This window comes from Sinocyclocheilus rhinocerous, unplaced genomic scaffold, assembly GCF_001515625.1.
Source record: "Sinocyclocheilus rhinocerous isolate Xijiao unplaced genomic scaffold, SAMN03320098_v1.1 scaffold1202, whole genome shotgun sequence".
NCBI classification, from domain to species: Eukaryota; Metazoa; Chordata; class Actinopteri; order Cypriniformes; family Cyprinidae; genus Sinocyclocheilus; species Sinocyclocheilus rhinocerous.
The window spans coordinates 281708-306655 of record NW_015657483.1 but is presented as its reverse complement, the minus strand read 5'-3'; the positions used below and the strand labels follow the sequence as shown (position 1 = coordinate 306655).

Sequence of the window (24948 nt, the reverse complement as noted above, 5' to 3'; positions counted from 1 at the left end):
GAGTAAACTTTAACTTAACTGGCATGATGTGAGCAGGTCCTGGAGTAGCAGGTGTGACGTGAGCAGGCTGTGGCTTGGCAGGCATGACGTGAACAGACCCTGTAGTAGCAGGCATGACGTGAACAGGCTGTGGCTTGGCTGACATGATGTGGGCAGGCTTTGGCTTGGCAGGCATGACGTAAACAGACATTTGGGAAGTGTCATGTTCCTCAGCATGACACAAACAGGGACCATGACTAAACTCCAAAATAAAAGACATGAAAACCTGAACAAGAAACACAACCCAAAACACCACATTACATCTTGTTTAATGTTTCTCCCCATGGTTGCCTTTTAAAGGTTTGAATCACTTGTTTGTGACTTCAGGGCGTGTAGGAGTCTTCTGAGTAAATATGAAGAGACAATGTTTTATTGTTTTTTACCGTCTTCTGTTGTCTTACACTAAGACACTTGTTATATGTGGGCTTCACAAATAGAAACAGTATTTGTATGTTTATTTCAGACTGTAGCTGTACAAGCAGCAAGGTAATATTTCAAAATGCAGCAATCCATTTCCTTAACATGCAGTATGAAATTACAGTGAACACCTCTCTGTCTGTCATGCCTGCGCCTGAGTTTCAAATATTTGCTGTCACAGAATGTTTTGTGGTAATCAACATATCCTGCAGGCTTTGCTTATCAACGAGCCTGACATGAGTCTGTTGCACTGTCTAAACCAATGAGAATCAAGCAGAGCGCTGCGCTGCGCCTCTCATTCACAATTCCTCTCACAGTGGAAGCCTGGCGTCTCCGTCAGTCCACACAGATTAGACAGATGACACGCTATATGTTCTCTGGTGACAGGAATATCCACACAAACGTTTTATTAAAGACGTTTATTGGTTTAATATAGCTCAAGAGTTTGTTTACATTCTTATTCATAAATTAGCACCTTTGTGTAGTTTCTTTTGTTGTAGTTTGTTCAAGTTAGAACGTACTTTTTGGTTGAAGGGTGAGATGAAACACATCAGAGGCATTTTTGTGGGATCAAAATATCGACACAAGCAATTTTTTATTTCAAGTGTCACTATTTGAAGTAAACATAAGGAAGAGAAATAAAGGATAAATGGAGCTGGAGTTGAGAGGGTTCAGGACTGTATAACTCTGGAACATGATAGATCTAACGATAATAATATTCAGGATGGGAATCAGGGAATTCTGGTTCTGATCATGTAAAATGTTTTTTTTTTTTTTTCTATCACACTGTATATGTATAAGAATAGCAGTTGCCAGAAACACTGTTGTATTCTTTAAGTTTTGTATTTGAAGAAGTGTTAACAGAATCATGTGATTATAATCATTCAGCACTTGTATTATTTATTATTTTAATCAATTGTCCTATACAGTAGTGGTTCTTATCCTTTTTGACTCCAATGACCCATTGTCCACAACAGTATTGGAAGGCAATGACTTTTCCAGTTGTTTCTAATTTACTGGATGAGTAAAAAAAAAAAATATATATATATATATATTCTACCTAATAAAATAATGTAGTGCTTTGTATAACTAGAAAAATGTATACTCATTATATAAAAATGCCCATAGATTTTTACCATTTCATTAATTTCCATGCCTTTTACATGTCAAAAAATTATGTAATTGTGTTTTGAAAATTAGATTAGATTAGATTACATTGTTATTTTCTGATTTGAAATTATTGACTTTTTGAGGGCCCCTTGGAAGTTTCCTGAGGCCCCCTGGTTGAGAACCACTGCAATATAGTATAACGTGGATCACTTGAACATTGAAATACATTTGTGAATGTAGTACTTGGTACTTGCCATGAATAGGGTATAAATTAGGGCCAAAAGTAGACGATGGATGTGTTAAATATTTACCTTTTATTGTTGGTTTATTTAGTTAATAATAATAGTTTAACACGCATTTCTTACGAAGTAAATATTTTTATTTTTTTATTTTTTTTATTTTTAAGTATCAGGATGCCAGCTTGTACCATATTCATAGAAAGTGCCATCTGGATGTTGAGTCAAAGAACTTATGAATGAACTAATGAATAATGACTACTAACTCTGCTAATAAGTAATTATAATAATCAGAATGAGTATTTGCATAATGATAAATATGTGCTCATTATAAAACTCATATAGAAATGTAGCGGAGAGACGCTGTGCTTGTATTTTCTAAGGGTAGGATTCATTAGCATAAGGACACTCAGTGATCCAAGCCCCGGAACCTCTATGTATGTCTCCGCCCACCCTTCCAAAAGACACAACAAGATCTATATGTATGTACATGAGTACTAGTTAGCATAATGGTATACACAGGGTCATGGTGTTGCTTTATGTTTACACTCCCTCTTTTATATCTCTCTCAATCTCTCTTTGTCTGGTCTGTCCTCCTCCTCTCTCGTTTTCAGCCACTCTTGTCTTCTCTGAACTGGAACAGGTGGAGTATTAATTATGCATTAAAATATACAGATGACCAACTATGATCCACTCGACTGCAGCCCTGCCACTTGCCTCATCCTCATCTCTCTGTCCATCCCAGCTCTGTTTCGCTCTTCATTCCACTCTTGTTTGTGGATTGCAGGAGTTTATTTCCACACTGAGCACGTCTCGGGGAGTGAAAAGGGGTTTTTGTTTTTGCGGCACACTTCCTCTACCCCGACACTCTACCGCTGAGAAAAGACAGAATCCCTGGAAATGTAGGCTCACTTCAGATCACTTCAGGTTTATGTTCCCACCCATATATTAAGATAAATTTCTGTCAACTTCCATATACAGTAACATTATCTTTTCCAGCACAAAGTTATAATTTCAAAGGTCATATGCCCTTCTTCTGGAAGTATCATGAGAGTTTGAAGTGGACCACTGTCATCAGAGCTTCCAAACCCATATCTCCCACTCTCTCCTCCATGGAGGTGTATGAACTGTATTTATAGATTGGCTCTATCGAGACTGTAGGCCTGTTTTCTTCAACAGGCATCAGAGGGGTCCAAATGGCTCCTAGTGCCGGGTGTATCTTTAAGTGCTCTATTAGACCACCTTTATAAGAGTCTCTCTCGTTGGCTTCTAAAAGTACCTTTGGCGTCTGTTGTCAGTTTATAAGTACAGCAAATAGGATATGTAGAGATGCTGAGAGAGGATGCATATAGACATTTCTGTTCAAAAGTTTGGGGTGGTTTTTTTTCACTGATAATAATGAATGTTTCTTGACCACCAAATCAGCATATTAGAATGATTTCTGAAGGATTGTGTGACACTGAAGACTGGAGTAATGATGCTGGAAATTCAGCTTTGCAGCACAGGAATAAATTACATTTTACTTAGATAACTTAGATAAACTATTTATCTTCATAATGAAAACAAGGCAAGGCTTTGTCTGAAAAAGATGAATAGTTTGGACTACAAATATAGGCCTAACCATGAATTGCAATCGTACACTTTGTAACTACTTTTTTTAGAGGGGGAGAACAAAAACTAAATTTTAGCTTTGAATTTTAAAGTAATATCTTTAAGTGTGCATTGCATTCAAAGGATTTGTCTTTCACTCTGTAGAGGATTGATTGCTTTGAGTGCAACACTTAAAAAACTTACTCCGAAATGCAACAGAAACAAAAAAGGTTGAAATTTATTTTCTTACAAATGAACACAGATGTCTCAGATGTGCTAACTGTGCCTTTACATTAGAGGTGAAGGTACCGTAAAAGTTGCAACAGAATAAGGCATGGCTTTGTGTGCCCACTGATCTCTATAGCTGCTCAGGTTGGATGTGTTATGTTTAACAACAGGTAGAAAGAGCTCCTCATTGATGCCACGTCATTAACTATAAACTGCGCTTGTAATCACAACAAGGTGTTTACCTTTATTTATGTGCAAACACAAGAAGAAAGAGGGCCCCGTCCATTCCCGCTCCTCCACTCTCTTCTACTCTCTGGAAGGTATCGATCCACTGGCTTGAAAATAACAAATTAGTTTGAGAAAGAGGAATTAAATGGTGCTGGAAAGTGAATGCGGGAATCCAAATAGGCTGTGTGGAAAATCTCTGCAAAGTAATCCTTTAATTAAATTAGGAGAAGTACAACAAAGATGTTGCTGTTTTTTCTTCACCCTCTACTTTCCCCCTCTCTTTCATGTCTTTTAGACAGCAGCAGGTTCCAGAGGTTGCTAGGTAACTAGGATGGGTTTAGTTCCCGGTGGCCAGGGGTGAGGTGGTTGTTGGCAGAATGTGGCGAGTGCATTGGCTTTTTGTTGGCCATAAGGAGAGAAAGAGGAAATGGAGGGACCACAATAAGGTCAAAGGCTTGGCTGTTATTCGTACTTTCATCCAAATTCAGATGCCATGATGGGATCAGAGTATGTGAGTGGAGTGGAGCGACAGCATTTTTTAGATTTTCTGCTCCTTGCTCACTGGTGAGGGGGGGGGGGTATTGATATTAGAGAATATTAGAATTGGTGCACCCAATATATTTGTCGTTAATTTAACAAAACACATTTTTGTGACATTTTGCCCATAGTGTATTGCAGATTTGATCTCACTTTCATTCTGATTGCTAAAAGCCTGTTAAAGGGCGTTCACACAGAATAAGTTTTTGCATTCACTGCGCTGATTTTCTATTGTGTTTCTAAGTAAACATGCTCAAGGACATGTTTGACCATTGCACTCACATCTCTCATCTTTTACAGCATCTTTTCGAGGCACTCGAGTTAAAAGTAGTAAATTTTTTTTTTTTTATTAATCTTAACCTTGGATTTTTTATTTTGCTACCCTTGCGGCTCCCATTTTTAAATGCAAAAAAAAAAAAAAAAAAAAACCCCAGCAAAGTGCTGGGCAATATGGTCAAAAATATTAGCACAGAATTTTTTCCAAACAATATTCTTATTTATCATGATGTTTGTTTACTATTAATAGGGAAGGATATGATTTTGGTTTGTTAGACCATGAGAATGAATGTAAACATAATTTGTGAACACAACTCTACAGAGTAAGTTAATTTAGGGCCCTGTAAAATCCATTTTATTTTATTTTTTTGCTGGATTCTGTGTTTTATGATTTAATACAAATGTATCATCAAAAATGGTGTCTAGTGAGATGAATTTATAAAACATTAACAATTTATTTTAGAATGCAATCAAATAAAAAAAATAACAATTAATCTACAACAAAACTGCATTCTTAAGATGTTGCACAACAGTATAAATTAAACCATGGGGGGGGTATGGAAAAATATCTTGGTTGAATGATATTCCTTAAAAATATTATTAATATTCTAACTTTGAGAAGTCCATTTTAGTATTTAATTGTAATATATTTATCTTCAAGTAAACTGAACTTTACTTTTGGTGGTTTGTTGTGAATGTTATTTTCAGTATTTGAAAAGTAAATAGTGTAAAGCTCATGAAATCTCATCATATAAATTTCTCTCATAACATCTCTGGAGATGAAGTTTACATGTGCATGTCCTCATATATTGTGATGGCAGATGCTGACAAGCGTCACATGTGCTTGAGCATGTAGGTAGTAGACAAAACTACACCACTCATTCACACAGAACATTGCAGACTTATTAGCAGCATGTTAAATAAATCCATATTGAGTACAAATGTCCAGACCTTATCAGTGTTATCAACATAAATTTTATCACAATCTTGATATGATATCGTTTAACACCCAGCCCTAGCCCAACACTTTTTATACAAGTAGAGAATTCTTCCAAGCATACAATTGCAATATGGTCTGTTAATGCATTACGCTCTTGATGAAGCAGTATCATACTCTGTACAAGGTGTACAGATGTAGCACTGATTCTGCATACAGCTGTGTAGATGCTATTTCTAGCTGGTCTGCTCTATGTACCTTCTCATCAGAAGTCCTGTAACCCCACTTGACACAATCCTCACAGCGCACATCAGTGATAACCCATGTACACTGCAGGAAGTGCTTCCTGCAATGTCCCCGCAGCTATTAGAACAGTTCATTAGCCTGGATAAATGACTGAGGCTCTGACTGGCCTTCTAGCACTACTGCTAAAAAGAGCTCACGTCTCTGCCCATTAGCCGGACATGGAGGACGATGACAGTGGCAGGACCCTGTCACGCCGCATGGGTCCCGAAATGAAGCTCACGCTAACTGATGGCTGTCAGTGACAGCATTCCCCAATGTTAGCGCTTCCTCAGGGCTAATTCTTCCCCCCAACACACACATTCAGTGTCATCATTCACAGCAGGAGGCGCTCTGTCAGAATGAATGAAACTGTGTCTGCCTTAATGACAGGCGCAGTGACGGCACCATTATGTCACGGACTCACGGCGAGGGTCTCACGGATGTGGTTGGATGGATTTGAGTCGTCCCCATGATCATTATCTGTCTAGTAGAGGGTAGAGAGAGCGATAGGAAAAAAAGAAAGAACAAGGCAGAGAGAGAGAGAGAAAAAACCCTCTGGCTCATTGTGTCCTACTGCTGCCCAGACTGCTGCCCACTCCCAACACTTCAGCTAATGACTGTATGATAAGCCGAGAGGCCTGAGTGACATCACGACCACTTTAGATTTCACCTGTATTATTGAGACACCAACAAAATTTCAGCAGAATCCTATGGAAAGAGGCTCTTTTTAACAAGAAATAGTTTGACGAGATATCTTTGATCTTGCAATACACAAGAACTTAAGATTGTTCTTGTGTATTGCAAGTTTAATTTACAAAAATTATTTCAAAAATACAATAAAGCCTAGCCTTAATCAGTGGCGGCTCATGGGTTTTAAAATAGAGGAGGCACACTAATTGTATTGGTCTGGGGATCTCTGCCGATTATTATTATTATTATTATTATTATTATTATTATTATTATTATTATTATTATTATTATTATTATTATTATTATTATTATTATTATTATTATTATTATTATTAACAGTGGCGGCTCGTGGGTTTTAAAATAGAGGAGGCACACTAATTGTATTGGTCTGGGGATCTCTGCCGATTATTATTATTATTATTATTATTATTATTATTATTATTATTATTCTTATTATTATTATTATTATTATTATTATTATTATTATTTGCTTAACCACTTTAAAATGGCTTTTTGGTGGCTTTTAGTCAGAAAAAGTAAAGAAAACGACACACATACAGCAAGATAATATAACTTGACTTACCTGTCTTATCACTTGAAGCAAACATCCATCCCTTCTTAAAAGTCTGTGTTAAAAGAGAGCTGCCTATTGTGCCATTTAATTAAGCCGACTGCTGTAGCCTATATCCAGCTTAGGTGTGTTCTAGCTCCCTTTATTTTTAATTTGTATATATGCTGTTTGAATGAGAGCTTGGTAAATCTGTCGGCGATCAAATATTCAATATCGCTACTCATAAGTACTTAGTACATTATCAGCGCAGCAGGAGACGTTCAAACTAATATCACGTAATTTACGTCTCTATGATGATTGGTTGATATACCAGAAGGGAGGCTAGCCTCCCCTGCGATGTTTCTTTTCTCAACACTCCTCAGCGCTGAAAGTGAACACTCGATGGTGATTGGCAAATTTTTTTTACCAACGAGAGCTCCGTTTTCCCCAGGCCTCCCCCTACCCTTCTCTATCATTAGCGGTTGTAATTACATCAGCAGATTCGGAACATTCGCGATAGAAAAGAGGTGCTTTCACGTTATGGTATTACAACTGTGAAATTACAAACAAAAAATACACATTCTGAGACATGAACTGAAGTGAATTGTGAATTTTATTAACATTAAATCGTCCTCATTTTCACCTCAAAATTTTGGGGAAGCTGTGCCTCCCCTGCCTCCCCCGACGAGCCGCCACTGGCCTTAAACTGACGAAACTTAGCTATCTGTTTAAAATAATTGATTTTAGTTTTTAATGATCTAGAATACACACACACACAGTACATACAGATTTTATTTCTATATGTTAAAAAAAAAAAATTTCATTTTTTGATTGTTTTTTATATTATATATAATAAATCCTTGTTTGTCATTATTTCCACGAAGCACATTTTTGTGACTGTGTCTCTAAATCTCTCTTTTTTTAATCATGCTAATTTATTTCCAGCAGCTCCAGTTGATTCTTATTTGTTAATATTATGTTAAAATTTGTTGATTAATGTTTGTGCTTTATTCTGTCTGCAGTCCATTCGTGAGGTGACCGGCTATGTGCTTGTGGCACTAAATCAGTTTGAGTATCTGCCCCTGGAGAATCTTCGCATCATCCGCGGCACCAGGCTGTATGAAGACCGCTACGCCTTGGCTATCTTCCTCAACTACCGCAGAGACGGCAACTTTGGTCTCCGTCAGCTTGGCCTTAAGAACCTCACAGGTACAATATGAGCCTACGAGTCCACAGGTCTCATGATCTGTGTGATAATTTTTTCTCAGTCCCTGTCTTGCTCATCTTTGTGAATGTACTTTATTGTGCAAAAAATGACATTGCTTTGATCATCACGTCTTTGTTAAAGATGGTTTGTCGTTTGCTTTGAAATCCACTTTAATGCATCGATCCCTTCTGAAATCATGCATCGCAACATCAATAACAGCTGAGAACGTATGTCTGTCATATACAAGCACACAGAGTAAATTTCACTGGCCGAGGCCTTTATGAAATTGGTGAATGCTTTCCGATCTCTCTCGCAGGAAAGAGAGGGGGAGTATTCATGAATATGGATATCATACTAAATTGATTTCTCACAACTTCCATCAGAAATGCCTTAGCTGGTGTTTGAGCTGGTGGATGGATGAGGGCCGACGCTGGCAGTGAAATACTGCTAAATATCTGCACCTGGAATTGGATCCATAAAACTCAGTGAGAGGTTTGGAGGGGAATGCTGTCTTTATTAAAGCTTAGATCTGTCAGTTTTGCAGGAACGGTAAAGGCTAATAGACTAGCAAAGGCTGAAAGAGTTAGAGAGGCTACATTGATGGGATACTGTTTACTTACAATACAGTCAACTCTGCTGTAGCACAGTAAATAAACTCACCAAGTCTTTATTTATTTGATAAAAAAAAATACATAAAACCACTAATATTGTAAAATATTTTTTAAAGTTTAAAATAGGCCTAAATGTTTTCTATTTTAATATTTTTAAATGTAATATATTTATTTGATGGCAAAACTGACATTACTGCAGTCTTCAGAGTCACGTGATCCTTCAGAAATCGTTCTAATATGCTGATTTGGTGCTTAAAAATATTTCTTCTTATAAATGTTGAAAGCAATTGTGCTGCAATCCATTTTATTCAGCATTCTTTAATGAGTAAAGTTCAAAAGAACAGCATTTATTTGAAATATAAATATATTTTTGTAACAATATGAAAGTTATACTGTCACTGTCGATCTATTAATGCATCCATGCATCCATCTTCTTTAAAAAATAGTATTATTTATATATATATATATATATATGTATTTGTTCCATACCTATTGCGTACTGCCTATTAAATATTCTTCCGTTTTGTTCAGTTAAAGTGCATTAAAATGTTGTTCATTTCACTGCAAGGTCATACATGCAGTATATACTCATTCAGAGGTTTTTCAATTGGTTTTGGAATCAGTAGCTAAATTTAAATGCATGCCACACCATGGGGTTAAAAAAATATGAGGCCCAACATAAGACACCAAACGCAAACCTCTGTGGAGTCTTACATTGTAGTAAACAAACATTACGTACAAATGACAGTGTTTGACGTCTAATTTGGCAGATGCATGTTGCATAATTCAAAACAGAGACGGTGAGTTGTGGGTTTTGATGTTTTTGTAAGTGTCTCTGTACTTTCTGCTTCAATGCCAGGGCCAGTTGGAAATGTTTCTTCCTTACAATACCTGATTGTTATACAACAGCTTCGCTTCCTTCTGATTGGCTGAAAACTAATGTAAGTGCATTGGTTTGACATTTACCATGCACTGCTTTTGTCTTACAAAAATGACTAGTGGTATGTTTCTCCTTAGCTGCTCCTCCAGACACATCCATGACGGCACAGACTATAATAGTTGCTGGAGGTGGTAGGATTTGTGTCTGTTCATTTATTATGGTTACACTTTGGAAATTTAACTGGACCAGAACTGTTTAACATCAAACTGATAATCTTAACCGACATCAAGTAGTGATCACCAGTCAGCCTTCAGTGTGAGTAACCAGGATGCTGCTGGGCTCAGAATGTGGGCAGTGCCAAATACTTTGTTTACAGTGCAATTCTAAAGAGTCTTTTTTTTTCTTTTTCTAAAACAGTTTAGCATTTATAGTATACATTTTATCAGTTTGTGTTTTGATATGGAATCAAACCCACCAGGGCCGGCACTATCTATAGACAGAGCAGGCAATTACCTTGGGGCCTCGGGCTTTGAGGTGGGGCCTCCAAAACCGTTGCATCCCCTATACGCTAGTCCACCAGTCAAGACAGGCAGCAAAATACTAGCCTCATTGTTTATTGGATATAATTAAATTGTCACTCACCTGCAGTTAAATTAATTTTGCCGTTTCAAAGCGGGTCCCGCCTTCTGAATGTTTGCCGTAATGAACACATCCTTCAGGTGCTGCAAAGCAAAAGGCTAAATATGCACGCAAAGAAGTATAGCTCCTAATGCAGGTGTGTGAGTTGTCATCATCTATTTTGGAGTGATTGCAATGTATTCTAAATATAAACTTGTTCTGTCAATCAGCGTCATTGTTGGACAGATCATTCACCGGTTTATTATGAATTTAAAAGAGCGCGAGCGCCGTTGATGCCCCCAGATGCGACGCTTTGAATTTGCGTGTACGATGAATGACATCGCGTCGGGAGCTGACTAGAAAAATAGCTAGAAAAGTAAAAGCAAAGAAGTTTGTATTCAAAGTCACAAAGCAAACACACTATAACATTTTTTGTTTCATATGTATCTTCAAAATTCTCTGGAAGATTACATTACTGCTCTAACATAACACTTAATTTAAGTTAATTTAAGTAGAAATTAACTTATTTTCTGCTTAGTAGTGATCATCTCTTTCACTTCCACTTGATTTCTGTATATAGTGCATATGTAAGGTAACAATGCAATACATAATATAATATTATTAATATTAATAATATGACAATATCTGTAGTCGATACTGATTAAATGGGAGGGGGAAATCTTGCCCATAGCTAGTAAAAAAAAAAAGATAAAAGCACTGAATTTACTGAAGTGGTATTCAGGAACTGTGAATAAATTACTGAACAAATTCATGCAAAATAATATTACTACGAATAATAATAATAATATCATGGCTATAATAACATCCTCAACAAACAAGAAGGAGATTACCTTAGATAAAGTTTGATTAATATGCACATATAGTACCGTCAAAAGTTTGGACACATTACTACTTTTAATGTTTTTGAAAGAAGTCTCTTATGCTCATCAAGCCTGCATTTATTTGATCAAAGAATGTCTAGTACTGGCTCTGCCCATGAACTTGTTGAATAACTTATCTATTACAAAAATTATTATGATGAATATCACACTTAGCGTTGTTGTCTATTCGTCTCTAATGTTTGCTAGCACAGTTGATTTGTTTTCCACTGAATTGTGAATTGTGATCCTTACAATACACATTCATTTGGAAGTTAAGAAAACTTAATTTCAGTGATTTTAATAAATAATGAAAATAAGTTTAGATATGGAGCCTAAAGGTACATTTATTTATTTATTGAATTTTAAAATATTTCTGTCTATCTTATATATACTACCATTCTGAAATTTGGGGTCGGTAAGACATTTTTCTCTTACACTGAGAAAAAGAAAAGCAAAAAAGAAGGCAAAAAACAAGGCTACATTTATTTTATAGAGAAAAAATATAAAAATGATTTATTCCTCTGATGGCAAAGCTAAATTTTCAGCAGTTAAAAACAGTTGTGGTGCTTATTATTTTTTGTGGAAACTATGGTGCATTTTTTTCAGGATTTTTTGATGAAAAGTAAAAAAAAAAAAACATTTATTTGAAATAGAATTTGAACAATGTAAAAGTCTTTACTGTCACGTTTAATACATTTAATTCATCCTTGCTGAATAAAAGTATTAATTTCTTAAAAATACTGACCTCGAACTTTTGAACAGTATGTCTCTATAGATTCGAATAGAACATGACCATAACTGATTGAAAAAAAAAAAGTATATCTTGAATGCAATGCAAAGTGGTTTGGATAATAGTCTCTGCAAAAAGCTTGTAAATGTATAATGTGTCCCAGTTTAATATGCAGACTCGACTATTTGTAGTTTGATTCCTTGAAAAGTGCTGGCTGAATGGTATACATTTGGGGGCAGAACTATCTGTTTGTAATCTCTTGCAGATGAATAAATAAAGAGCGACATTGTAAACAGAATGGACTTCTACACCTCACAGTTTTATTTTATTTTTATTTTTTTGCACTGCAATTGCTTTAGTTTGAATAAGTCTGTATTACTGCAAAAAGGCAGATTATGATGTGAAATCTGGCTAGATAGTTAACCCAGTGCACATAAATGGTTCCACGAAACATCTTCATTCACTTGCTGTGACTAGGCAAAGGAAATAGAGCAGAGAGAGAGACATGGTGTAGCAGACCGGGTAAATAATTCAAGTCGTGTGTATTGTTCCACTTACCCAGTCCCTTTTCTAGAGTCCACTTGACACAGCGTACTTAACCCAAATTCCACATTACAATGCTGGCATCACTCAAAGCCTAACTGTGCTGCATTTCATGCTGTATTCTTGGAAGATGACCGTGTTTAGGAACGTCCAGAAGACCAGGTTTCTCCTAGAGTAGCATGATCTCCTGTCTTAGGCAGACTAACAGGGAACAGCAGTGGAGTCGAGGAACGTTTGAAATCCTAGCCATGCCCACAGGGAATGAGACAACAGAAGTTCTGTTCTCTCATTTACTCAGTCTCCCTCATCCATCTCTTTCTTTGCCTACAGTCATTCTTTTCTTGTTTGCCAAATTTTCTTTGTGAAATTTTCTGTTGCTGCCCCCTTACCTTTAACTGTATCTTTTTCTTGCTTTCATTGAGGAGTATAGCGAGGGATTATGGGGCTTAAAGAAAGTACATGTGTCTTCTACAGTACAGTGTTGAGGAAGCTAATTTGAAACTGTAGTGAGTTGCCTCTTTCTTGGCCCATATAAAGGGTTAGTTCACCCAAAAATCATAATTCTGTCATTATTTACTCACCCTCATGTCTGCCTACTATTCAGTCTTTTCTTGTTCACCCAGTTTCCCTGAATCTTTCTGAAATCTGCTGTCGCTGACCCCTTACCTTTAACTACAGTGTATCCTTATCTTGCTTTTATTGTGAAGTGTAGTGAGGGAATGTGGGGCTTGAAGAAGCTGAATGTGTCTTCCACAGCGTTGAGGAAGCTAATTCAGACCCTGACTTGGTTCATTCATGGTCCATTTAAAGGGATAGTTCATCTCAAAATGAATTTTGACGTCATTTACTTACCCTCATGTTGCACCAGACCTGTATGACTGACTGACTTCTGTGGAAAGAAGATATTTTGGTGATTATGAAGGTGTCATGTCAGTCTTATGCACACCCCTTCAAGTAAAGTGTTACTCTAACTTCAATACCTTGAAAATATCAGTATCAAAGTACCCGTGAACCAGAAGTTGTAACTGACATCAGTGTTGTGATGTATTTCCAAGTGAAACGGAATATTGAATAAAGGGCGGGGTTTTATTGTGGTGCAGCTCCACTCCATCTCTTGCTCATAGCAGATTCATCACGGTTGGATAGGAGTGGTTAAGAATATCTGCTTGTTACGTCTGACATCATGCTTCAACGCTTATGGGTCCTAACGCTCTGCCAGACGTCCTCCAAAAAACAACAAACTGTGCATATACACACTCACGATGATTAGAAGCCAACGAAGATAAAAGGCAAGATTAGAGAAGCAGTCCTCGGTAAAATGAGGAGCACAACAAAAGGTTCGAATTGTATTGCTGTGGTATTGTGGAACACAGCATCTTCTCGACACTTGGATAGGAGTGGTTAAGAATATCTGCTTGTTACGTCTGAAATCACTCTTCACTGCTTCTGGGTCCTAACGCTCTGCCAGACGTCCCCCAAAAAACAACAAACTGTGCATATACACACTCACGATGTCATGTAATACTGAAAAATTATAACCCTAACCTTTATCTCCATTTTGAAATCCCAGATGGCCTACAGTGATTCAGCTAAAATATTAGTGTTCTGAGACACTGTGAGCACGGAGACTGTAGTGTGCACAGCAAATTTTTAAATGCTTAGCTTAAATATGTAATATTAATTAAATAGTGCTCATAAATGGCTCTTGAGATAGTATTCTCAAGTGAAATAAGTAGAGGCATGGACCCGGAAACAGCAGTCCTTACGTCATGACTTAACAAGAGGATTCTCCTGAAGCTGTCAAACTGACGTCATCAGAGCGAGAATGCCATTCCAGAGCGGAAGCGATGGCAGACAATTTTTTTTCCCAGTGTACTGACTTGCATGGTTCAATTGTTCACCACAAGACTAGTAATGTGCACTAGAAAAAATAGTAAAAGTATTACTAGTAAATACTAGTAAAAGTAAGTTGGGTCATTTTTTATTTCATGACGACTAATCATTTTCAGTACACTGCCATATAGATATTTTAATATTTAAAATATTACACTTTCTAAAATTTTCCTGGTTCAGATATCAGGGCTTTTATTGGTCCCTTTACGTTCGGATATCTTTATTGGCTACTGAAGTGCCGTCAAAGGTTTGAATATCAATTCAAATTGTGGGCGTACTCAGTAACGAACTATGATTTAAAAGTAACGAAGTAGATTATTTTGCTTAATTTGTACTTAAGTACAAGGAAATGTTCAGCTTTAAAAAAATGCTAAAAAAAGTACAAGTACCCGAAAAAACTACTTAATTACAGTAACGTGAGTAGTTGTAATTCGTTACGTCCACCACTGAGCAAGGGATTATGGGGCTTGAAGAAGCTGCATGTGTCAGAACTTCAGAAATTCAGAACTTGAGTTGGTTCTTTCATTGCCCATTTAAAAGGATAGTTCAGCCAAAAATGAATTCTGTCATTGTCAAGTCAAGTCACCTTTATTTGTATAGCACTTTATACAATACTGGTTGGGTCAAAGCAGCTTTACAGTGTCAAACAGGAAAATAGTTTGTCAACAATGCAAGAAGACAGTAACAGAGTCATTTTTCCAGCTAAAGTCAGTTCATTGAAGATTCAGTGATGTCATCATCCAGTTCAGCTCTCGTCCAATAGTGTCTGTGCAATCATTGTTTACTGATGAGTAAATAATGATAGAATTAAATTGTTGGGCAAAATATTCCTATGAACTAAGGGTGGGCAATATGGCAAAAAATATAATATCACAATGTTTTTCAGGCAAGAATGCAATCCATGATCTTATCACGATTCTTATCATGGTTGTTAAGACTATTTTGCAAGTTACTCAGCAGTACAGCTAAACTAATTTCTCTTTTTGAAAAAAAAAAAAATACTGTTATATGTTTTATTACTACAAGGTAATAAAACATGAAAAATAATGAATGACAATTTGGGCCAAAGTCGGAGTGGGTAAATATGACCAAAATCTTATTTCACTTTATATTATTTAATTTTATATTATTATTTTATCTTTTTTGTTGTCTGTGTTGTGCAAAGTTCAGGTGTCTGCGTTTAGAAAACCATATATTAGAAGTTTAGACTGGCAAGGCTATAAAACGCATGCATATGCTTTTGTGATGACAAAAAATGATTAAATGATCTCTCTCTAAAGGGAGATTATGGAGACGTTTTAACGTTCACAATCTAATACTGTCATATCGCACACCCCTGAAAAAGAACTTTCCAAGTGAATCGACTCGCTAAAATGAATCAGATCTTTCAATGGTATCTGAGTGTGTTCGATTACTTTATAGCTCGCTCTGTTGCACGACTCCATGGGTGATGTGACATAAATACAGCACTGTAATGTTTATCAAAGTTTGCCGCTACTTGTTGTTGTTGTTATTGGAAGGATTACACTTTTAGGCAACAGTTAAGTTAGTTTAGTAGCTATTTTTGAATAGTTACTCCCAGCACTGGTCTTCTAAATGTTGAACTCAGTCAGCGCCATGTAACCCTGAGACAGATCAAAGCTGGAACTGAGCCCAGCAACATCTCTCTCGCTCTCTATTGAGGACTATCAGCTTGTCAGACCTACAAATTATGAGCCTTTTGATCCCCTGTCACATTATCATGTCATTCCTCTCATGGCAGTTCTCCAGAAATGTGTAAAGTGATCAATACCATCTATAAATGATATCTAAGAGAATAAAGACTATTAACTGCTCTGGGTGTAATCCCTAATCTGAACAAACCGGCTTGTAGGCTACCAGAGCTGAAATCCACGGGGGTAGAAATTGCCCTGGATAAAATAAATTTGTCGCTGGTATATTCTGATATTGCTCTATTGATTTTTGGAGAGGTGGTGTGTGGGAGACACAGTAATGTGGTGCTCGGGCTCCGGTCGCAGGGCTTCCTTGTGACTGGCTTTCAAACGTCCTTCCTGCTGGGTTATTAAGTCGGAGTCAATGGAGTGAGCTATTTGAGCTATTCATTTGAATGTGAAATGAAACAGAGCTACATTCAATTTGCCTTGAAAAGCATTTTAAAGGGGTGGCTCACTGGTTTTTTTCTAGGCTTGATTGTGTTTATGGGGTGCAGTCTAACATGTGCTAATGCTTCGTTTTTTTAAAAACGCATTATTTTTCACATAATTTACCTTTATTCCACACCGCTCTGTCCCTTCTCTGAGAAACGTGCTGATCATTTCCTTCTTTTATGAAGCCCCTCCCTCAGAAATAGGCGATGGGCTCTGATTTTTTAGCTAGCCCAGTGTGTTGTGATTGGCTAAACCGCCTCTAGCACGCGTCTAAACGTCCCGCCCCTCAGCATAGCGGCATGTGCTCCGGTTGTGTCTCGTTCCCTTCGGGGAACCATGGTTACATACGTAACCTGGAGACGTTTTCTCTTCCTCTTCTCTAAAGCAGCGCAGCATGTCCTCGCCCCCTTTGTTGCCTTTTCCAGAGGGCGGGGTTTATCTGGGTTTGTTACGTCACGAACCCGGGAAGTAGCTCGTTGTAGTACCTACCAGCCAGTTTTGTAGGCATTAAACTGCCAGAATTTTAAAAGACGATATCTCCGTTTGCATTGAACTTTCAGCTTCGTAACTTTGCAGATATTGTTTATGCTCAAACAGAAACATTACACACTAACTAACATTAAAAAAGTGAAATCGCAATGAACCACCCCAATTTAAACATTTGAATGTTGTTAATTAATGATTTTTGCATTAAATAGTTTTATCTTTTTTCATTTCTTTTTACTGGTTTTACGCTTTTTATATATCCTATGTCCTATGTCTTTTCAGCTGGTCTCCACAACATGATGTGATTTGTCCATTAGCAAACTCACTGGTTCAACTGACCATGTTCCTTTTTTCCTTGTTTTTTTTACTGTCTTCTTGGTAAGACTTTTAATGAAGACTGTATATATAATGCATGAAATGCTATTAGTCAAAGGTTTGGAAACACTTAACGGAATATATATGTCATGATCTCTTATCATGATATATTTGGTGTTTGCTTGGATATTTTAAATGAGAAATTAAAAATTTCTAAATAAAATAAATGTTTCAACAGTCAATGGGGATTTATTTATTTAACAATAATAACGAAATAAATTATTTTACATACTGTAATTCCCACTGACTGTGCTATTAATTTATTAAAAATGTGCACAATAACAATAAAGAGTAAATGTTGCTGTAAAAAAAAAACATTTTTTATGCTTTAATAATATAATACATCTTAAAATATATATTACATGTTCTCATAAATAATTGCAGTAAATAAACCGTTAATAATACATTATAATATTTATGGTTGTATCTTTATTTTTACCTTTTTAATGTAACAATGAATGAATAGCACAATAATATCATTAATTATAGCTTACAATTATTTATGAAAAGATACAATGGATTAGAAATGTGTTGTGCATACAGGCCTCATGAAAGCGTTATCAACTGCTGCTGTCAGTCCAGAAAGAGCTGTGCCATCTTGTGTCTATGTCCTCAAAGGCCTCGAGTGGCAGGTGATTTGTAATAATTATACCTCGTCCCACCGCTGAGGCAAAGGTTAAACTTAGCATCCTTTCTTTGACATTTCAAAGTGGCGTTCTGTTGTCATTTTCAGAAGAATTAGAATATTTTTTCATGCCTAGACAAACATTTTTACTCAACATTTGTGCAACTCATTGTTTTTTTTTTCTCCAGCAGAACACAAATGCTTCTTAGATAGTAATTACCTCACAATAATAACCGCCTCCAGAAGCACACATGTGTAAATTTAACACAGTTTCTCTCCTTTTCTCTGTCTTTTAGTTTCTTTAGTTCTGTGTCCTTTTCTTTCTCTCCCTTTCACTTTTGCCCTTGATGACAACTTTTCATCACATTATTTTCTTCTCTATCCAGAATCCGAATAGAAAATGATCAATGTCAAATGTGTGTGGTTCATGTGCATTCATTCATTTATTGATTGATGGTTGATTAATTTCTTGATTTGATTGTTCATCAATTAGTTTCATTAATTTGTTGATTTGTTTAATTCTATAATTTTATACAAGCTATCAGATTTTTATTTTAATATGAAAAGCTGTAGTAACTTATGGCATTGTAGCTATATCTTTATAACTATATGGATCCCAAAATAAATTATTGTTAGGGAAAGGTGCAACCAAGCGTTTACTTACTTTACTTTCCTCTAACTTTCAAAGCTTCTTATAATATGAACTGTTTTATTAATATTGGAGCTGTAATTCATAATTCAACCTTTGATTAGACATATTATTTGATCTTATCATGAATCTCTGATTGCTTCTTACACACACACACACACAGCGTTGTAGTTGCACTGTTCATTATTCTTATTTTCAGCTGTGGAGAATGGGTTTCAACTTCCTGTCCTTCATGCAAGCTATTTATTTCCCTGCCTTTTAGAACAAATTATCTTGAAAGAGGACTTTGTTTTTGTCAAGGTTTGTGTCTGCGCTGTCTCAAGGTTCTGATTTTGTACTGTACGCTGTAATTTTTTTCGAGGTTGTTATGGATTGCTATGTCGCCTCTCTGGCTGTCTTTAACTTGATCAGAGGCTTTTTGTATCAGTTAATGGTGGGGTTTTGTGTGGTTCATGCCCTTCTTTTCTGTTAAAAAAAGTAAAAAACCTTTCAGATTTGCTCTAATACTCTAATCTTTACATAGACATTGTATGTTGTTACCATATCTTACACTGTATCTTGAGGCTTAAAAATGTGAACTGTGAATGTGCAGCTTGAGATGCACTGCCAGTGTAGGTACTGCTCGCATAGTTTTTGTGGATTTGTCCACTTTCCTTGACGATTCACCTGATATTTCCTCCGCCTTTTTTGTTTCAGATGTAGCATAGAGCATGTAAAGTAATAGGTGTGCACTATTCAGAACTGAATTGAGAATGCCATTTGAATTCAGTTCAGAGCAGAACAGAATTTGAATCAAATTTGAATTCAGGCAGCAAACAGAATGTGGAATGACAATTTTAATTTGAATGTAAGGAAGTAGAATTAACATTAAATGAAATCCAGATTATTGTAATTAACTAGAACAGCAAAGTTTATCATGATAATCTTTGAATGTTGGCTTCATAAAGTCTGTTTTAAAGTTTTTAAATAAATGTAGAAAGCCCCAAGTTTTACAGGCCTTACAGATGGATGGATGGATATGTTTGAAATGCCACCTATAAAAATGCTTTCCATTCATAACTAAATCTACACACATACTGTACATGCACATACACAAGACTGGCCCTTTATTTTTGCTCTTCAATATACCTGCACCTGTTCAAGGAGAAAATCTCAATGATCGTGCATTAACCTCATTGAGTCCTGCTCAGTGTCTCATAAAAGCGTTCTGGAACAGCACACCGGAGGTGAAAGACAAAGAACGAGAAAAGAGGGCGATCAGCCTATGCCTGCCTCAGACACATGTCTGTCTTGTGTTCTTTCTCTCTTTACCCGTTTCAGTTCTTTTTCCTGGTTCAACGCAGTCTGTGTAAAGGGACCCGAGAGGAGAAAAAAGAAAATTACTTTTGTTGGTGCTTGCACAACACTCATTTCCATCTTTCTCGCTGAGGCTTCCAGACCCCGGGTCACTTCCAATTGTGTGTCTAATTGATTACTTCCCATGCAATTACGTTTGTGTCATACTCGATTTTTCACTGTTTGAGGCGCAGGGGAGCGATCCTCCTTCTGAAGGACAACAGCTGCACTGCAGCAAATCTAGAATGTGGCTGTATTATTAATCTTTTGGCGCAGCTGTAGTGCAGTAATAACCAGCGACATAAACCGCAAATGCAAGGTTACAGAGGCGGAAAGGCCAGTGTCAATGACAGAACATTTTCTCTCTGGACAAACAGCATTAAAAGAGACAGTATTATGATTCTGTTCATTTGCAACAGCACAAACAAATGCTTCTTTATTAGGCCTTGGAAAAGAACGTTGACATTTACTTACATATTCTTTGTGCTTTTCACTTCTTAATTTTGCTGACTGTTTTCAAGCTCATTAACTGAAGCTTTTGGGAATTATGTAAGCTATGAGAAAAGAATATAATGAAATATTGATGTCCAACCACAGAATAACTTGAGAAATTTTAATCATTAGAAAAATTTGACCCTTCTGCCCTCACAAAGGAAAGAAAAGTGTGTTATGTTAATGTATGTATGTATGTCTTTTAGAAATTACTATATTCATAACCTCCTCAGTTTTTGGAATACAATTTATTAAATTTTAAGAAGTTTATTTTGCCTTGGTTAGTTTGAAGGGGGGTGGAAATTGTTTGTATAGACAGAACACATGCAGAGTGTACTTTCTTTCTCCATGGAGATGAAAGGATGACAGAACTGCAGAGAAGAAACAGAGCCCTGGGAAGTGGAGTAGAAAAATGGAAGAATTCCTTTTTTAAAGTTGTCTGTATTTAAAGCCTATGATGTGAAGAGAGAAAAAAGAAAAGCGGTAATTACACAGAGATCAAATAGAGAGCGTGGGGCTAGTGCTAATACCCACTCGCCCACCCCAATCACTGGAGAAACCAGGCCCATTAATAATGAATCTGGTGTCATCATTAAGAATTTGAATGATTAAACATATCTCCTCGCTTCAAACACCACTTTTCACAGTCCAAAAAAGAGAGAGAGAGCGAGAAGGAAGTCTATACCCACACACATATGGCTCACACATACATGAAGAAAACTGTAATGATATGAAACATGAAACATGAAACATACTAGGGCTACAGATTGTAGTATTAGGAAAACAAATCGTTCATGTTTTGCAGAAGAAATAATTACATGCAGGTTTGGAATGACACGATGGTGAGTAAATGATGGCAGAATATTCATTTTTGGTTGACATATGTCTTTAATTTCTGCACCATTGGTTGAACCAGAAGTTTAAATGTCAGGTGCTTAAACACACAGAACAATGTTCTGAAAGCTCCACGGAGCCCTTGAATTGCTTATTTAATATTATCTCTACACATTAAGCTGAGAAAGTAAAAAGTGATTCAACATTAAAAACATCACTTTTTTTGTATGTCTAATGCTTTCATTTGCAAAGTAGAATGTAGTACCATGTTCTGTTTAATTCTTGTAAATTTTTTTAAAAACCATTCTGCTCAATTTCACGATTTTCCCCCACAATCCATGCAAATGTGGAAAGGTGTGTAGAGTATCTAATAAGAACATTGGATATAATGGGGGATTCAGCCTAAAGAAATACATAAATCCAACTTCATGGGCAAACAACAGCCAACTCCACGAGTCCATCGGTTATTCTAATGTATAGCTTTTCATGGCCCCATAGTTAATTCAATTGCATGAAGCATCCCGAGACAACACGACCAATTAACATCATACCGTTCTGTGTACTGTAAAAAGAATCCCGGTAAAGAGAAAGTGGAGCACACCACAGAGTGGTTATATAATCTGGTGGAAAGAGAACAGTGCCTTCACCATGAGGGTGAACCGAGTGCCAGTGTAGAACAAGCAGTGACAGAAAGGAAATCAGTGTCTGATTTATCTTTGACAGTTTGATGATGGGAGATATTGAGCTTTGTTCATTCATTAATAAATATAACAGTGCAGTAGAGATTGCAGTTGTTTGACCACATTACCCAACTTAAATGGATAGTTCACGCAAACATTTTGTCATCATTTACTCAACGTAATGTCCAGTATTGTTTTATTTCTTTTTTTAACTGCTTTTGCCATACACTAAAAATGGATGGTGATTTATTCTGCCAATCAGGACATATCTACATTTACATTTAAACATTTAGCAGATGCTTTTATCCAAAGTGACTTAGAAATGAGGACAATAGAAGCAATTAAACCAACAAAAGGGCAACAATATGTTAATAAGTTCTGTCCCAATGAGTCTAACACAGTATTTTTATTGTTTTTTAAATAAATAAATATAAAACAAAATGTAGAATAGAAAGTGCTTGTATTAATGGGTCAAGTGTTGACATGTGTATAAACAAGCAGAAATTTGGGATGCTAGTCCCAGATAATCTTCCCATCTGACAGAGCTCTCAATTTTCATTAATGCTTGTGTTAATGTGTAAAATAAAATAAAAGAATAGAAAAAACAATGAAATGAAATGAAATGAAAATTTTCACTCACTGACTTCTTAAGGCTTGGACTATACTACACGAGTCGTATGTACTACATTCATGAACCTTTTATGGTGCCTATTTGCCCCTTTGGTGTCTAACAGTATGAATCTTCACTCATTTTCATTGTATGGAAAACAGAAGCTCAGACATTATGCCTAAGGATAGCCTGACAGAAGAAAGAGATGAAAATGATGACTGCAATGACCTTTAAAGCCTCTATCATGTAATTTTGATCCAACTATGTAGCCTGACTTCATCTTTAGGGCAGGGACATGTTCAACTGACAGAAATGTGAGTGTAATATAACATTATACCTGTGTTAGTGTGTTTCAGCACATTGCTGCTAGTCAACAGCCTGCTCCAGTGTTAAGAAAGCTTTGGCATACACATGTTTTAGCTTCGCCCATTTGTCTCTATTACCCGTAAGCCTCTACTAATGGAGTGAAAGAGTCTCTAGGGTGTTGTTAGCACCTGACTTTACCATTTGATTCTAGCCTTTGTAAAATCAGTCATTATGCTCCAGCCCGAACACAGACTCGCACAAGCATCTTGACACAAATAGAGCTGTTCTGTGACCCAGAGCTGTACATCACGATATTGCTAAATGACTCTGTAAGTTTATGACGTTGATTTTATGCATGTGTCGCTTGCTGTGCAAGCAAACGAGAGAAAGAGGAGCAAAAAACAGGGTGGGGAAAAAGTAGAGCGGCTGTGGATGTTGAATAATTCAGGATTGGCAGCACATGGGCTTCAGGGCCAGCCGGAGTGCAGGAACTCCAGCATCTGATGAGCAGTGTGCCTGAACCTCACCTTTGTCCCACTCACACACATACTCAGACACAATGTGTATCAGCCGCACTCATAAAGCTGCAAACCCTGCTCGTCTGTCCACTCCAAGCTGTTTCAGCCCACCACCCTCTCAGATATCAGACTTGGGCCTCATTAAAAGTTAATGTGAGGCATGCAAAGAATTTTAATGTCAGTTAATAATCAAAACAGTTTCCTCCACAGGCCTGCGGTGTTATTTTAGAGCTGAAAACCAGGGCATTCGACACAACGCACCAAAAGCAAAGACCGTGGGGTACTTGAGACATCAAAGTGACCCCCGTTATCCTGCTACAGACCTGATCAGTTCAAACCGATGGGCGTAGCAGGTGATCGCGCTGGTCACGGGAAATGTTTCCTGGCAGGTGTATAACGCTGTGGCGGATGTTTAAACAGCGGTGTGTTGCACTTGCCAGCAGTTCTGGCCAAGTTTCAGTGCATGCACCAGCCAAAGCCTGTGTCATTGGCATCGATAACAAGCAGATCTGGAGCCGACACACAGCCATGCACATCTATATGCACACAAACACTTATGCTTTCAAGTGATACCGACACTACAGACTGATAAAAGGCATCTTCACCTCCGCTAGTCCTCCTGCTCACAATGTCATCTCTAATTTGGCATTGTTTCATCAAGCCCGCAGCAGGAAACGTTAATGAAACATTTAAGAGCGCTAAGTCAATTACCTCTGCTCCTGACAATCACAGACCTCTTGTTTCACTTGAATGTGATGGGAGTTTAGAGTAACAGATATATTTATGTGAAGTTGAAAGTATCTGTAAGTACCTGTACTTATTAAAATATATAAAAGAAAATGTGTGCATACTAAATTTGATTATAATTCAAATTATGTAAAACTTCTTACTGACAAATGGGTAAAACCTAGAACTTATTTGTTAGAATTAAATAAACAATAATGAAGGTTTTTTGATAGTACACTGAAGCTTTGAAAATAACTATGAATAAACTATATATCAATCGCTGCATTTTTCCCCAGAAATGTATTGTATTTATATTTATAATTTAAATTAATAATATAAATAATATAAATTTATATTTATTTATAAATATTTTATTTATTTTAAGATTTAACATTTGTAGATGGTCTAAGGCAAAATCTTTTAGAGCTTATGATTTGTTTAAACAAAAATGTTTAAATAAAACATATTACACATAAATGAATAAATCAGTATATATAAAATTATTTAATTTACAAGTGTCATGTTTGTGATTTTTTTCATGTATAGCTTCTGACCTTTAAATCAAAACATACTCATTATTTTATGACATCAGTTACTGCTTTATTTAATCAGAAACATAGACTAAATGTTATTTGTGTAGGCTATTTTACTTTTAATTTAATTAGAAGTAGGCCAACAG

General features: G+C 36.5%; 1 protein-coding gene across 1 annotated transcript in view; it reads left to right on the top strand.

Moving 5' to 3' along the window:
* The window catches only part of LOC107721020 (receptor tyrosine-protein kinase erbB-4-like), a 344542-nt gene that overhangs the window by 185972 nt on the left and 133622 nt on the right, over positions 1-24948 (top strand). Inside the window, exon 3 of the mRNA XM_016528874.1 lies at positions 8146-8332. Coding sequence (XP_016384360.1) covers positions 8146-8332 — 187 coding nt within the window. The remainder of the gene's footprint in view (positions 1-8145; positions 8333-24948) is intronic.